The following is a 16,014-nucleotide window of genomic DNA, read 5'->3' as shown; positions in this document are numbered from 1 at the left end:
ACCCTGTCCCCTGCTTTCTCCCCGTCGTTTGACAGTAACTTCCCTAGTCTCTTGCCAAGGGAGACAGGTTGAGTCCCGGGACTGCTGAGGAAACGCACCAAGTTGGGGTTCTTGCCTTCTCTCCATTCCGGGCAGCCGCGCTCCTGCATGAGACCCTCGCCGGTTAGCCTGGGTTGGGTGAAGCAGCATCTGCATCTCCTGGCACCAGCTGGCTCAGCACAGCTGGTTTAAGCTGGGGTGAATGCACGTACACACAGCGCACGCACGGGCTAAGACAGTCCAACTCCGCACGAAAGTTTGCCCCAGGAGACTAATACAGAATTTCAGTTTCCTTTGGAGTTTTTCTCCTCTGATAAATTTAGCTCCAAACATGTAATAGCATATTTAAATTTCACTATCTTTCATTAAAAAAATGTCATGGCATAAAAGAGGGTTGTGCTTGCAAATGCAATTTCTGGATAGCATTTAGAGTTCCTGTATACTTACTAATAACGTATCTGCACTTAAAAATCAACGTTCAAACTCACTCCTGGTGCAAGCAAGCCTGCTGTCGTGGGTGGAGCGTCTCCCGTACGCCAGAGGGGAATTCAGCCTCGCGTCTCCAGCGACCAAAACTCAGTGCTGAGACGAAGACCAGCGGCTCGGCACTCACAGCCAGCGGGCGGGTGGACAGGCGACGCTCGCCGTGAGCACAGAGCACGAGCACGGTTTGTCCGGCTGCTCCCACGTATCTGCACTGCCTCGGAGACAGAACCAGGCACGGAGCCACTGCGAGAAAGCAGCAGGGTTGTCTCCCTTCCAGTTTTGTGGTGAAAACGGCCCTCCAAAATCATCTTGCCCAGGCACTGTACCTGTCCATCTTTGTCACACACAGCAATAAGCAAATGAGATTTTACTCCTGCATAAAGCAGATATATTGCTTGCCCCATCTAAGAACGATTAGGAGGCCACTGTAAACGCAGAAATAAAATATTATCTAATGTAGTGTGGAGAGTGTTCATTTTTGTTAAACAAATTGACCTAAAGTTGAAGGGAAAATAATGGTGAGAAAAGCATGCAGTAACTCACACCAACTCTTAATTTCTTCTGCACGCAGTACTAGCCTGAGCTATAATTACAGCACAAGATTAGAGCAGAGACAGAAGGCAGCAGATGGTGGATTCAGGATATGCAGATTTTGGCTTTATACAAAAGTAAAGAAGGGCGAAGAGTGGGATTGAATGTCCATTTGATACAGATAAAGATGAAGACGACATACTGAGAGCCAGTTTGGGGAAGTATTTATTGAACAAGCTTGCACAGCTGCCCTGCCCTTCAGCACTGAAAGGACCCAGCGTTACCTGCATTACCAGAAATTTAGGAATTGGAGATACGGAGATTGCTTAAGAAAACACATACATACATTAAGGGATTAAACCACTTGCTTATACAGTTGTTATCTGTAAAATCTTTTCTCTTTGCTGAAGCAGAAGAGATCAGCTCGTATCTGCAGTATTTCTCACAGTCACTGCAGGAAATTTTGCAAATACCAAATCAATGGGTTTTTTTTAAGCACCACCACTTGATATGGGCCTTAGGAAAAAAATCACTAGGATTACAGAGGCACTCCAAGAGGACAGGCCAGACTCCAAATTATGGCCATGTCCAGAAATCCCACCAACATCCACTGAAACTAGATGTTCTGCACTTGTATTTGAATGCACCAACCTCCGAGCGGCAAGACTAGCCAAGCGACATCCACCCGTAAGGCTCCCCGCTCGGTGCTAAGAGCATAGCACGGGCAGGGTGAAGGAGCTCGTGGAGTGCAGCGCAGGGACCACAGCAATTCCAGTCTGAAAACGCTCTCCTGACGTCACTACTGAGGCATGCCAGAGTCCAGCATGATGGTGGCTTTTCATTTTTTGAGACAAAAAAATCTTCAAATGCAACTAAATAACTTTACCGAATAGAAGAATTAAAAAAAAAATCCATATTGCATACCTAGAGAAGATAGCTTATCATGAAGAATTTCGTAAGTGTTTAATATTCCAGTCCACACACAGAAGGGCACTATCCTTTTCACTTCCCAGCGGCAACAAGGCTAAGCAGATGGGTCTCTTGCTGGGGCCCTGGGAGAGGAGTCTCTCTTCCTAACACAAGGTGACAGGATTATACTGCGGCAGCTGTTACAAAACTGGATCTGAATCATTCACACTACTTCTGTATCCCAGGTTAACAAGAGGAGAAAGTTGGTGCGCTGGAATCCTGTCCTTCCCTTCCACCCAAGTGTCAGTTGCACCATGAGGGGTCTCTGGGGCGTTAGCTGGGGAGGATTTGCAGCAGAACTACACTAACCTCACTGCATCTTCAAACGTCAGTATCTAGAGGACATCAAATCGGATAGAATAAACATCAGGAAAGACAGAATGCAACACCTGAGTGAGCTGCTGGATCTCTCGTAGGACCCTGGAGGTTGCACCAGGTGAAGTCCACGTGCCCGCAGGAGTGATTTCTTGGGTATTCTAAGTTTGGTATTCACCTAGCTGTTAATCCCGGCTTTCCTCCTGCTGCTGTCTTTAAACACACACATTATTCCAACAGAGCAATCAGAAGTCATGCCTTGGGGCACCTGTGTCACAAACCTGCTGAACTCAACAAGAACCTTCTCAAGACTTTGCAGATTTTTCCCTGCAGCCTTCCATCACTTTCAGGTGACAAGGAGCTTTGGTTACTAACACGAGACATGTTTCAACTCCTTTCTCCCCATATATAGCTTTTTTAAAACAAGGACATTAGGCTTTTTTGATGTCATTCAGCAGCCAGAAACAGAGACATTTAGTGAGATCTAGGTTAGCAGCTTGTTTGAAAAAAAGTGGTGGATGTGGTGGGTTTTTGGTAAAAGCATACCTTAAATTCAAAGTGCAGATACAGACTTGCTCTGGGCCCTTTTCCCCCATATAATTTCTTATCACTAACAGATTAAAATATTTCTATGCTTCTCCTACCAGTTACTGTTGTTGCTGGTTTCTGTTTAAATTGCCTGAATAATTTTAGGTGAATTTAGCTTTGGAGTACACAGTATTTTCATCTCTGTGAGCATTCTTTCTTAGCTCTTCAAAATAGTTCCTTGAAAAAGTATGCATATAAAATATTTACTAACTATAAAATAGAAAATATATATTCGGCTTGCAAACAAGTGCATGTTTTTATTTATCTCAGAAAACTGAGCTGGGATGCAAGATCTAATTTTCCTCATACCTGAAGCTTTTCAGTGGAGTTGAGCAGGGCTTATGAAGACGAAGCGGCTTCCCCTAGTCCACACAGCTGAGCTAGTCTCTCTGAGATTAAAAATACAGAATTTTTTTCCATCTAGGTAACCATGAGACTATACTTGGATCAAATTACTGCCTCTTCTACTGTGGATTCTTATGAAACGGGTTTGGAAAACACGTTAGTCTTATTGCGGTACCACTTGTGCTAGAATCTCATGTTTAACACAGTTCCAAAAATGTGGAAATTTTACTTCCAAGTGCATCATTTTACCTGGATAACACCCCACAATTAACACAGCCGCAAGAATTTTGATTCTCTTCCTCTTCTTGCACTACAGTAAATCTTCAGCTACTAGAACAGTCACTTCTTCAGGAAACATTTTATGTAGTGATAAACTGTTCAGCACATGTTTCTGACCTCACACCTTCTCTTAAAGCTCTTTGATGCTATTGATGGACATTTTCATTTTACATCAAAAGAAACAACATAAAAACAGTCATAACTTCACCTTCTTTGGTTACAGCCTTTCAACAATCGAAATCCATGATTCTGACTGTTTCTTAATGTAGACCATCTGCTCCCCCCCACCCCCTTTTTTTAAACAAGGTCAATTTAATACAGATGTCAAGTAAGCAGCAAATACAGTAGAGTTTTGGGGGAAAAAGCCTAGCAAATGTATTTGGTACTTATACAGTGCATCCATTTGCTGCCCGTGGTTCAGCTGGACACTGCTGTCTCATAACCGGCTGTGCTGCGTCCAGATCAACTCAGTCTGTCGCACTCGTTGTCACAAGTCATCCTCAGTGAAGTGACACGTTGCGGTATTTCCTCCATCAACACATATGTACATACCATTTCAGTCTTCTCTTTAATAGTATCGGGCTACTCTTTTCCATCTTGCACTTAGGACCCACAAACAAATACTTAAACAAGAGCAAGCTCTTTTCAACACTGTTTGCCCACATATTTAAAGAGAAGAGAGAGTTTACTCCTAAACAGAGAGAAACTTGTGTATGGGTCTATATTGGTGACATACACCCAGCGCTCACCCCTGCAGAAAACTTGGTCATGTTTAGCAAAGATAAACTGAAAGTCCACTGATACAGAATTGGATGCAATCCACAAGGAGAATGTAAGGGCATATTTCACCTCTGCATTTAGCAAATGAATGAAAAAGGGAGCTGTGTATCTTCAGTGTATGTTGGCTGAATCCTACCCAGCTGTTTAGGGGTGTCTGGAAATCTCCACACCAAGGCCCGCAACAGCCCCAGCTCCTGTACGTCTCTCCAGCTGGAGGAAAAGTCTGTTGTCACACTGAAGACATCTGGATTGTGCTGCTGAGCTCTGCTGCACCCCAGCCCTGTGCAGCTGTGCTTGTCTGCTGCAGCCGGCTACGGCTAAGGAGGGCTTTCAAAGCTATCAAAGTGTCTGTCCTGGGGATAGACCACAGCCTAGGACAGAGCCCGAGGACTGAGCATTAACAAAGAGTGCATTTAGATTGCATCCAATCCTCTCACCTGAATGAATGTCTATGGCACAGAGTCCAAGTGCAATTCTTCACCAGAGCGCTCAGAAGTACACCTAACAGGCAGCAACAATAGGCAATTTGGCACCAGATGCTAGCTTGAACGCAACCAAGCATCTAAACGAAGGCCCCGCTTTTGAAAGGTAGGCCAAGAAATGGAATTTCTTCCTACTAAAATCCTGGCACTCAAATATAGACTCAGTTACCCAACTTCAAAACAGGAGAGTTCCTGAAAGAAGCCAGGAGAGGGAACAACGGGGGAACACATCGACACTTAAAAAATACAAACAGTATCAAATTGGTGTGGTGACTTAACATTTGTTCTCTGTGGTCTCTTGCGTTTTGGCAGCAGTCATCTGAAACTGTGGCATGTATGGCACAATGGCTTTGTACTTAAGGCTACTTTCGATAAAAGCATTTAAATTAGGAGATGTATTCTGAAGAAAACCCCTATCTTTGAGATCAGTTGTATGAAACTGACACATGACTCCTGAACTTTCTGTAAGAAAAATGTCATTTTCTCTTTTTTCAAATGATGTTATCCCTAGGTAATACAGGCTCCGCTCAGGACTGTCACCATCTGTGAAAGTATCATCCTGGTCTGAAGGTTCTGAAAATCCCTCTGAAGAAATAAGGGAAAGAGAGAGAGTCTTGCTGGGCTGACTGCCATGCTGCTCAGGTAATATCAGAAATGCCTGATTTCCCATCTCCCAAGAACTGCTTGGGAAGGCACCTGTAACTAAGGAATCTTCAGCTAAGCAGCATCTATCAAAGGCACTGCTGTGATTCTGTTTCTGTTCGTAAAGCCCACTTGATTTGGAGTTACTGATAACAGTAGCATATTTAATATTGGACTGCCGTGTCATTTCTCCACTGACTTTGTCATCATGGGAGCTCTCAGAGAAGCTGTTACTACTGAAATGGCTGCTACAACAAGCAGAGTCATGTTCAGAGTCTTGAATCTTTGTAAACATTGAATCAATTACTAAAAAATCTTGTGCGTCTTCTTTTTTCAATGCTTTAGTAACACTGATGTCTTCCAGCACTATTTCTGGTTCCAGAAGAAGAGGCTCAAATGACATTGCTTCAGGGTGCTTGACAAAAAGATGCTCAAAAGTTTCAGGCTAGAAGAAAAGATATATTTTAATGCTCATCATCAGTATGAAGCTACTGATTTTAAAAAACACAGACAAAAAACCCCATTGTTTTAACGAAGAGCATATATTTGAAAAAAATCACCTAAAATGTATTTCCCCATGCGTGTATGCGTGCATGTGTAAGTGAAGAGGAGGGGAAAGAAAGCGAGAACCTGTGTGTGTGTCAAGTGCTGCAAAGCAAGCGTTCTGCGAAGTGCTCAGTACTCCAGCCAAGACAGCCCATCATTTAAGCTGAAACAAAAGCAGCTGAGTGGTCCCATTCATTTCAACATTAATAAACATGCACATACTGTTAAAAACACATGTAAGTGCTTTGCAAGACAAAGGTCTCATACCCTTAGATTTGTTTGGCATTTTATTCAGATTACGTAAGTCTAAAGCATTTACATGTCAGCTAAAATGACCCTTCCCGATAGGATTACATTATTTAGGGTGAAATTCAGCCATAGCATTTTTAATGTATTCCCATCTGAATAATGGCTCTATGTTTGAGCTGCAGGAACAGAAACACACATTTATTTTGGGGAAAAGTATTCTCTGCCATATCTCTAGTATATATTCTTGTAAAATATACAACAGCATGAACTGACAGCAAATTGGAACTCCTAGCTACAAAGAAAATTTCACTTGAAAAACATAATGCCTAATGAATTCAAGACAAATTTAAACAGATAAAAACACAGATTTTGTGTATATTAGGAAACCATATTTTACAGCGAGAAAGCTGCCAAAACAACTAGGAACATGTCAAAATGCTTAAAACTAGTATACAATTACAGAAAAGAAGATCCTAACTTCTCTATCTTTGGCTACTACTTTTAGTCTAGGCTAGCTACTAGTAATGCCTATGGCCCCCACGTGGCAAAGCTTGGAAGCAGGTTTCTAGCTTTTTGGGGACTTCCCCCACACAGGTCCATCACCTTCCCAAGCTGAAGCCAACTTGTACACTGGAACCTCTCCTGGTCTTCAAAACAGTGTGAATAACCACATATAAAGTTAACCAGATATTGAAATAAGCTGTGAACAGCTACTATACTACATATAGCAAGCCATAATAATAATAGTTTATATTGTCAGAGAAAAAAGCTTTCATTGGGCAGGTTAGCTGTGAATTCACGCAGCAACACAGGCATTGCTGCGACAAAGCAGACTGACAGCCCATTCAGTGCCTACTGCCCACACTGGCGTCTTCAAGAGGAAGACGTACAGCTCAGGAATAACCAAGATACGTGTCCTCCTGATGCACCTATCCTCCTCCAACTGGCAGCTGACTTGCTTGAAGCTGGCACCTGAATAGGGACGGTCTATATCCCTTCTAAAACTGCTTGCGTCCTCACCTCAGCCCCCACCAGCTGCTCTTATAAATGCATATGGTTGCCACAGAAAACATATCAGTAATATTGCCTGCAAAGATTAAATACATCCCATTCAAAAACAGGTATGTTGTTTGGCAAAGGCCACCATCTGCCAAATCAGACACATCACTTATTAAAACATATTAAATATTTAATCAGATACAATGCATAATCCAATCTCCTGAGAAAATGTAAAACTACACCATATCAATAATTACAGAGTATACTGGGTGAATACGCTGTAAATATTTCTATGATATATGGTATAATTTGGGCACAAATTTTGTTTAGTAATAGGCAAAGTAGTTCCATAAAATTCAGGACAGCAATCACAGCTCTAGGTCACCAGTTCCCAAATTCTGCTTGCCAGAGGAAACAAGATCCAAACATGTAACAAATTTCAAGCAGTATTATATTTTGCTCTCCTGTTCAGCCTAGATTTCAACTCATACTTGCTGTAGCCACAAGCCTTGTTAGGAGGTCTCACAAACAGCAGACTGCCTTGGAGCCATCAGCCAGTTATCACTGCCTGAGACAGGTTAGAGTCAAAATTAATTTGCACTTGGTTGCTAAACACAGAGATTTCAAAATATGCTATTGGCCTAATTCTCCCAAGGTCAGATTGACTTGCACATACATTTAACTTTACATGCTGCAAATAACCCCATGGACTTCAATAGGGTAAATGTGCATAAATCTCTGCAGGACTGAATTTCCTACAACATTAGGTCCTACACCTTAATTTTTTTGCAACTACTTTATTGAGCAAATAGCAGGAGTTTTCATGATCTTGACATTATGCATACATGTAAAAGCTTGTAGGATTGCTGCCTAGATGCAAGACTTGCCTATTTTAGACTATAATTTTAACCTGTTGCTAGTATGAGCAATACAATCATGATAAAATAATACTTTACAAATGCAGTTCTGGAGTACCAAACACCAAATGTGCTACATTGAATATACAAATTAATGATCAGATGTTGACTCAAGGATTGAATATTAATAACTATCAAGACAAAACACGAGTTCTACATCAAATGCCTTCACAAAGACATCAGAAGTTTCCAGTAGTGATACATAGGAGATTTCTGTAAGCAATGATTATTACAACTAAGGAAGATTGCCATACAAATGCTGTATACAGCTTTGTCTGCTGGAAATCGCATGCTCACATACAAAAGCAGAATCTGGCCCTAAACACATCGTTTCAAAAAATGTGTTCTGGCCTTGGATGCTCACGAAGTGAGAGAGGGATGATCATGCTCATCTGAGGACAGGCACTGACTAACTGTGCCTTCAGTGCAGTTAACATTAAGCAACGTTTTTCAATAAGATTAGTAAAACATACCAGGGAGGCATGCTTTCTGCCGCACAACAAGCTGTCAAAAATCCTGTCAAACTGAAGTTTCTTTCATACTTGCATGCATCATTTCTTTTCCATCAATTATGGATTCAACAAGGCATATGAATATGGAGCAGTGTCACCAGGGTGTCAGCTTGGGCATGACTTTATTGCTAGTTAAAACTTCATCAACTTCAACAAGACTTATTTCACTTCTACCAGTTGGTGAGGAGAATCGTGTCCAACATACCAGATCTAACATGCAAGTTTCATGCACCTTTGCAATGGGGATAGTGTAGACTGTCAGGAGCTCCCTTTTCTACAGGTGAGCAGATTAAATAGACAAATAAGCGTGCTCCAGTGCAACTTACACTCCTGCAATTAACAGTTACGTTCAAAAGAGCCCAGCCCTTTCCAAGATGCAGCCGTGGAAGCAGAAATACCAGACTGGTCTGGGATTTAACAACCCGCACAAGGAAAATGCACTTAGCTTTCTAGTGAAGCCAGAGGCACAGACTCACTGAAAGGACTTCCTCCCTGCTCTGCTCACAACAGCTAACGTGACTGCTGCTGCAAGGCTGGAAAACATCCACTCTTCACCCTGTCAGACCATGGCTGCATCTTCCCCAACAGAATAATTTCCAGGAGCTTCATTTAACATTTAAATTATACAGTGCTGTGCATCTGAGAAATATTTTAGCACTTTAAAAAGCCACAAAAATTTTAAGTATTAAATAAGATTGTCTACTAAATGGGTATTACAGTAAGCAGAAGCTGCCTACCACCACCAAAACCAGATTTTGCCTGGAGATTTCAGGCTTGTTTTTTCAAACACAGGTCAAACGTTAGAGATTATTCAGACATCTACGCTGATATGGCTGCATGTTTGAATGGTAACAAATGAAGAAGCTATGTAAATAACATGCACATCAGCATTTTCGGGAAAAAGCAAACAAAAGCAACAAAGCACTGCTTCACCCAGATGCATGTGAACAGGTCAAAAGACCTTAATGGGACAACCATGTACTCTTGCAAATACAAGATCTGACCTCCTCAATGTGCCTGGAGTTAGTGGAAACTCCCAAGCTAGAGCTCAAGTAGAACAAATACTAAGGAGGAAAAAAAACCACCAACACAAAGAAACTCTTTCAAGTGAAGTCAATAACTGGGCAGATCTTGCACTTAGCTGGATAAATCCCAAACCAGTCTGATGTCTCTGCTTCCACGGCTGCATCCTGGGAAGGGCTAGGCTCTTTCAACTCCTTTTGAAGGCCAAGGCTTGAAAGGATTCAGCCCTTTGCCAGTCACAGCCTTAGTCAGCAGGGCAGTAAACAAAAGTTAAAACTCCAAATCTTAAGTGTTTCTGCCTATGCAAGTGACCAACTGTGTTCTGGTCTGTAATATGGCACTGGCTCCTAATTTTTGCAAGGGCATTTTTGACAGAGCTACTTCCAGGATTCGTTATGTTTAAACAGATCAGCATTGTATTGTATCTGTGCTTCCTGTCTTCTGAATATAAATAGAAAAATCTTCTAACAATTCTGTATAGGAAGCCTGGGAGCTGGCCCAATGGTTCAGCAGGCAGTGACCATGATTAGACTTCAAAGAATCTCCATTCTCTGTTTAAATGAAATGAAATAAAATAAAACATGAGAAAAGAAGCCTTCACTGGGAATGAAAATTAAATACTTGAAAAATCTTCTGCCATTAGATGCTTTTCCTTTTAGAAATAATAGGCCTGAATTTAGATTATTGTGTCAATGATTACACAGTGTCAAATTCTGAGACCAAATGAAATATCGTCTGGTGGTGCAAACTGGGAAGTCCAGGTAAAGGCTCTAATTTGACAGAGCTCCTCACAGCTCCTGATATCCAAGCCAAACAGAGAGGCAGTTTATCCCAGCAAAGAATTTGGCCCTTGATACACAGGTGGCACTCGCTGGTGTACACAGGCATTACACCTATGGGACACCTTTTGACTCTACAATTGGCTCCACTAACTGTCCTGAAATTTAAACACCCCCTACATTCAGAAGGGATGTTGGTCTAAGGTCCTGGCCCATTTCTGGGTATTAGCTTTCTACAGCTGGAAGAACTGCTGCATTGCTAAATTCGGAGGCTCCAAGTTGCTTTGTGCAGTAATTCAGGTAGGTTCTGGTCTAACCAACAGGTAGAGTTCAGTATTGAGCAAACAAGCAGTCAGACCCCCAGGGTGGGGAGGAAGAAGCATCACCATGGAAACACATACCTTTTGAAAATTAACTCCTTGTGCCCAGGAGCAATTCTTGGGGTTTGGAACATCTTCCCAAAACAGTTTCTTCATTCTGAAATGTTAGGCAAATTCTGGGGTTGGTACTATTCTCATATATTCTGTATTGCTGTTATTCACCTTTGCCACATAGAAGTACTTGCACTACAGCAGCAGAGTGTTACATCAGAAAAGGATTGCGTGCAACTGCATTTTTGCAGAATGCTATGAAAATAAAACAACCATTTTGGATAGACTATAGTTGGCCAAAATGCAGTTAAAAATAAGAATAAAGGAATAGCATATCAGACAGCAGTTTTGCAAACTACGAAAGGCATAGGCAGTCTTTGCTGAGTAAAACCCTAACCCATCTTTCATAAAGCTTAGAGGGATTTTTTTCAGTTGGCTCTTACCTCAGACCTGAGTTTGTGATGAGTACTCAGAGTGCTTTACAAATTCAAAGCACCTGACATTCACTAACTTGGCCACAGCACTCTGCAAAAGTGAGGAGTGTGGGGTACAGGTCACAGCGGTACTTCCCAGTGAGAACGAACCTCACTGATCATCAACTTCATAGTGGGGACACTAGCTCTGAAAGGGCAGTAGTATCAAGCCTAGCAAGCAATCAAGCCTGTGCACCCAAGACACTTTAATTCTTGGTGCAACATTACATAGAGTCTGTTGCTCTTCAGTACAGTATATCTCAAAAACATAAACGATAAAAATAGCCTCTAGCTTTCCCCAGAGAGACCTCATCCATCAGTTCAACAGACAGACATCATCTAAGCTGCATCACCTTCTTCTAAAGACATTCTGTGAGTTTTATATGACAATGAGCAACCTACCTTTGGTGCGAAATCATCAGTGCTCCAAGCAACAAAACTGAGGTTGAAATAACTATTGGCAGAACCACATAGAGGCTGGCATTATTCTGATTTTCAGACCCATCTGGAAATAAATGGAATTCAGATAATGATGTAATAAGACAATTTATCTGTGAATAGTTTGCAATAGGGAAAAATAAACACATATAGAAATATCAGAAACAGCGTTAACACAAGTCAATCGAGTAAATGGGTTTTTGCACATGAAGGAACTTTTACCTTGAGAACAAATGTACAAAAAGGAAGGAATTATTCTAAATACTGAGGTGACTCCTCTGTCTCTGTGGGAGGTGTCTACTGTACCCTTACCATTGGCAAATGAAATCAGAGCATACAAGACACGAGAACAGTCCATAGTCAGCAAATGAAGAATCACAGGGATCTAGGACCTCACTGATTAAGTTAGGTGTATGATGAGTGCTGTGCCTTACTCCAACAACCCCACAAAGTGATTTCAGATTAAACCAACTCTTTAAAGTTATATCACAATTACTTGATTACTGTCACTGTTTTCTGAGAAGATACAGACTTCTTCCATATTTAACTTTTATTAATAAGCCCCTATTTCATAAATAACAAGGAGAAAGATCCTGTAAGTCACCTTTGATAAATTGATCCGTAGCTCTGGATTTGCCAACTCCTCCAGCAAATACAGGGTACAGGCTGAACTGGTACTTCTCAATCAGAATAAAGTGATCTGAAAAGAAGACATCAGCCTTTTGAATCAAAGATACTATCACACTATTAAACGACAGCCTCTACAGAGGCTCTGGTCAGAGTTCAGACCAGCCCAGAAGGTGGAATAATGAAAGCTATCTTTTATAAATTTGCATTTTGATATCAGCAGATTAAAGCTATCAATCTATACTGGATAGCTAGATATCTGGATATAGATATAGATATCTGGGTATCTAGAATTGTTTTTTCATGGGATTAACACCTCTATGAAACAATTGTAAAAATTGTAATATTAAAGCCAAAATGCAAATGCAATGTACATATAAACTCAGATAATTAGCTGGTATACTCAATATTTAAAAGCTAATTTTATCGTCACAAAATGAACACACACTTGAGTTTCATTCTCTGTCAGATTTGGAATTAAAAAAAAAATAGAAACCAGCATGCATACAGGGTATGTAGCACAGGCTTTGCAAAGTCCTCAGTAACTGACGGAGGGCAACTTAAAAAGATGTACATTAAAAATAACCTCAGACAGATCTATTCAATTACAATCTTAATAAAATAAAAGCAAATAAGAGGTGTGTCAGGCTCAGAGGTTGTATACCTCAGAGAAGTTTGTCCAGAAATGAACGCCATGTGGTGCAGAAGCAAAAGCCACAAGACTTAAAAAGCGTGGGACTAGCTTTTGGGGCTCTTAAAAATAAAAAAAATAAAATTAGGAAAAAAAAAGTAAGAGCATTCAGCAATCCTAATTCAGTCTGGATTATCAATGCAACAATTCGCAACAGATTAGATAATGATAATCAAAGATTGCTCCACTGGGTCTTATTCATAAAAAGGACTAGAAACAGACAGGGAAAAAAAAGGAATCTGAGAATTCAGTAATACTGTAGTTTCTATCCCATAACAATTAACATAACACATTATATTTTCAAGTATAAACTCACCATAAATATAATACTTGCTTATATTTGGAGGAACTCGCATCCATTTCATCTCCTCTTCTTTGTTAAGGTTTTTCCATTCGATAACAAAAGATGTTATCACATATACTTGAGGTGAAAGCGTCCAAGTCAGAATTACACAAGTGCTGTTCACCGGGTAGGCACTGAGTGACTGCACGGCGTTCACTGACAGAGCAAGGACAACAGGACAGCTGTGAATTACATGAGCTCAGGCAGAGGTGAGTTCAGAGCTGCCTTAGCAGGAGAGGTGTGTACCGTAAACTACATGCACAGGAATGACCGCTACATTTTCAGTGCTTTATCATTTATTCCTTTAATTTTTATCTCATGTATAATAAGGCTTCACCTTCAACCTATTTCTCTTTAAGCCAGGGTAAGCTTGGCTTCTACTATCTAGCCCCAAACACTAAATGGATTAAGTTTCTTACCAGACGTCAAACAAATACGTTGGTTCTGATGTGCACCTCCTAAATTATCACTTCTTAGCCAAGAAATTATCACCAATTGAACCATCAACATTCAGCTAGTAAAACAGACACTAAGAGCCTGTAAGCTAAATCCTATTAAACCTCTCCAGGCAATATAACAGGATCAGAATTCAGATGGTCAAATGCTTCTCATTAGGTCTGCTACCAACTGCAGGATTTCAAGAACATCACAGAGAATTGTACCCATTAAAACGCTTTTAAAATTAAATTACAGAAGTAAAGTTCTATGAATAAACTGCAGTAACAGTAGTTTCCCACAGCATATATTTGCATATGAATGTTACACAATTCATATTTGAAGAAGCAATAGCCTTTATTTTATTAATAAAGCAAAGTTTAACTGAACCAATGAAGAGGCTACTTAGGAAGCAAAGCCAAACCTCTGAAAACTATGCACTCTGGCAGTCTGTCAGGTGAGCAGCCAGAGAAAAGACCACATTTAATTTTGGAAACAACAAAACATTCTCTAGCAGGAATGTTGGGTGTTCCCAGGACAAAGCAGACAGGAGATCAGTTCTAAAGGAAGATTTTATTTTTCTTTGATTAATTATTTTATATTCTGGTAGTGGAGGGAAGACATCCCAGTTAAGGACGACTCTTTTCCCAACCAAAAGATCGTTATGATTCTCAGGGGATGGAAATTTCATTTTTCAAATAGCTCTGTTGGTGAGATACAGAAGCTGTTTCCCATATACAGCTGAAGATATCATTATAAGGTATTTTCATCTTCTAACAAAGGGAGTTTCATTACAAAGAAAGCTATATGCAAAAGCATCACAAGAATTCCTTATATTTTCCACATCTCAAAATGGTAACTAACTGGTATTCTTACCTGTGCTCATCTGCTGTGATAGAGTTAAATTAAAATTAATTGAAGAAACTCCAATTGAATTCATGGCTAAAACTGTAATGGTATGTGTGTGCTCAGTCCATGGAAATGAACAGGTAGTGCCATTATCAACATATTCTGACCACGTAGTGTTTTCTGATGTCTGGTGCTTTATAACATATCGGCTCACACTGCACAATGAGCGATTCTTCATCAGTGGCTGCAGCAAACATTGGCATTAATTAATTTCCCAATCTTTGATTTCAAAAAGAAACATTATTTGGGCAGAAGTTGGCAGTTTTCCAGTTTTAGCAAAGACATTGCAGTTGATTTAAGAACTTAATTTCTTCTCCTCTCTGAAACCTGACAGCCCCACTTGCTATCTCTCCAGATGTGTGTTGCTGGGGGTGAGGTGAGGGGGGCGAGGGGTGGAAATCAAGAAAATGTGACCTTTCAGACTCTTGTGGTAACTCGCTATTTTATGTTAGTATTTTCAGGACTGAAAAACCAGAACTGATGACCACTTTGCATATGGGATTACCTGCATACTTATCATTACTATATGGACAAACAGGAGCGGCCAGTCACTGATGTACTTTCACCATACATAACCTTTTAACGTAGCTTTGCCTGGTTTACAGGCAGTTGCGGTGGTATATGTACAGGCAGCAGGCTAGGGGTCCGGGCACATTCTGCTCACATATCTTGGCCGGCAGAACTTGGCAGCTGAAGACTGCATCTTTCATTATAACTTAGTCATTGTTTTCATGTTATTCTTTCTTCTGAACATTAGAACAAACTGCATTTTAAGTTTTTGTGAGTCTATTTCACAGCATTTGTCTAACTCTGAAAGCATAGGCTTATGTGAACATGTAACACAGCACTGGCACTTTAGCCGTGTTAGTACAACTCAAGGTGGTCCCTGTGTGCAAGCAAGCAAATTTCCAGTCTGCCCAGAGATGTGAGCAGGCTTTTCTCAAGTACCGGGCATTATGAAACTGCAGGAATAACGAGATAAACAAATAGAAGAGGGTATGTTCCACGTGGCTGTGGTGTATGCAACTGGCCCCGAGCAAGAACAATTTGACCATACTCTCAAGGGACCTACTCTGTGAAAGTCAGCCCACCAGCAAGCTCACGGGCCAGTCACCTGAGGTCTGGAAACATGCCGGCTGCCAGCAAATGACTGAGCTGAGCCCCACTGACCTCTCAGCCACCCAGACTACACAGCAGTGAGAAACTTTTTGTTCTATTATATGAATATAACCTCGGTAATGATTAG

General features: G+C 40.9%; 1 protein-coding gene across 6 annotated transcripts in view; it reads right to left on the bottom strand.

The window, feature by feature from the left end:
- Positions 1-1,263: 1,263 nt before the first annotated feature.
- Positions 1,264-16,014, bottom strand: part of LEPR (leptin receptor) — a 44,893-nt gene continuing 30,142 nt past the window's right edge. For 5 of the 6 annotated variants that reach the window (XM_026113972.2, XM_026113973.2, XM_064516329.1 and 2 more), the window contains 6 exons: positions 14,736-14,952; positions 13,398-13,580; positions 12,368-12,463; positions 11,728-11,830; positions 10,883-10,958; positions 1,264-5,901 (listed from right to left, as the gene is read on the bottom strand). In XM_026113972.2, the coding sequence (XP_025969757.2) occupies positions 5,089-5,901; positions 10,883-10,958; positions 11,728-11,830; positions 12,368-12,463; positions 13,398-13,580; positions 14,736-14,952 (1,488 nt within the window). In that variant the 3' untranslated portion in view covers positions 1,264-5,088. Of the gene's footprint in view, positions 5,902-6,271; positions 10,254-10,882; positions 10,959-11,727; positions 11,831-12,367; positions 12,464-13,397; positions 13,581-14,735; positions 14,953-16,014 lie in introns of those variants that run through there. The other variant, XM_026113978.2, reaches the window with a different exon arrangement.

The sequence above is a fragment of the Dromaius novaehollandiae genome, chromosome 8 (assembly GCF_036370855.1).
Source record: "Dromaius novaehollandiae isolate bDroNov1 chromosome 8, bDroNov1.hap1, whole genome shotgun sequence".
NCBI classification, from domain to species: domain Eukaryota; kingdom Metazoa; phylum Chordata; class Aves; order Casuariiformes; family Dromaiidae; genus Dromaius; species Dromaius novaehollandiae.
This window is presented reverse-complemented; position numbering and strand designations above follow the sequence as displayed.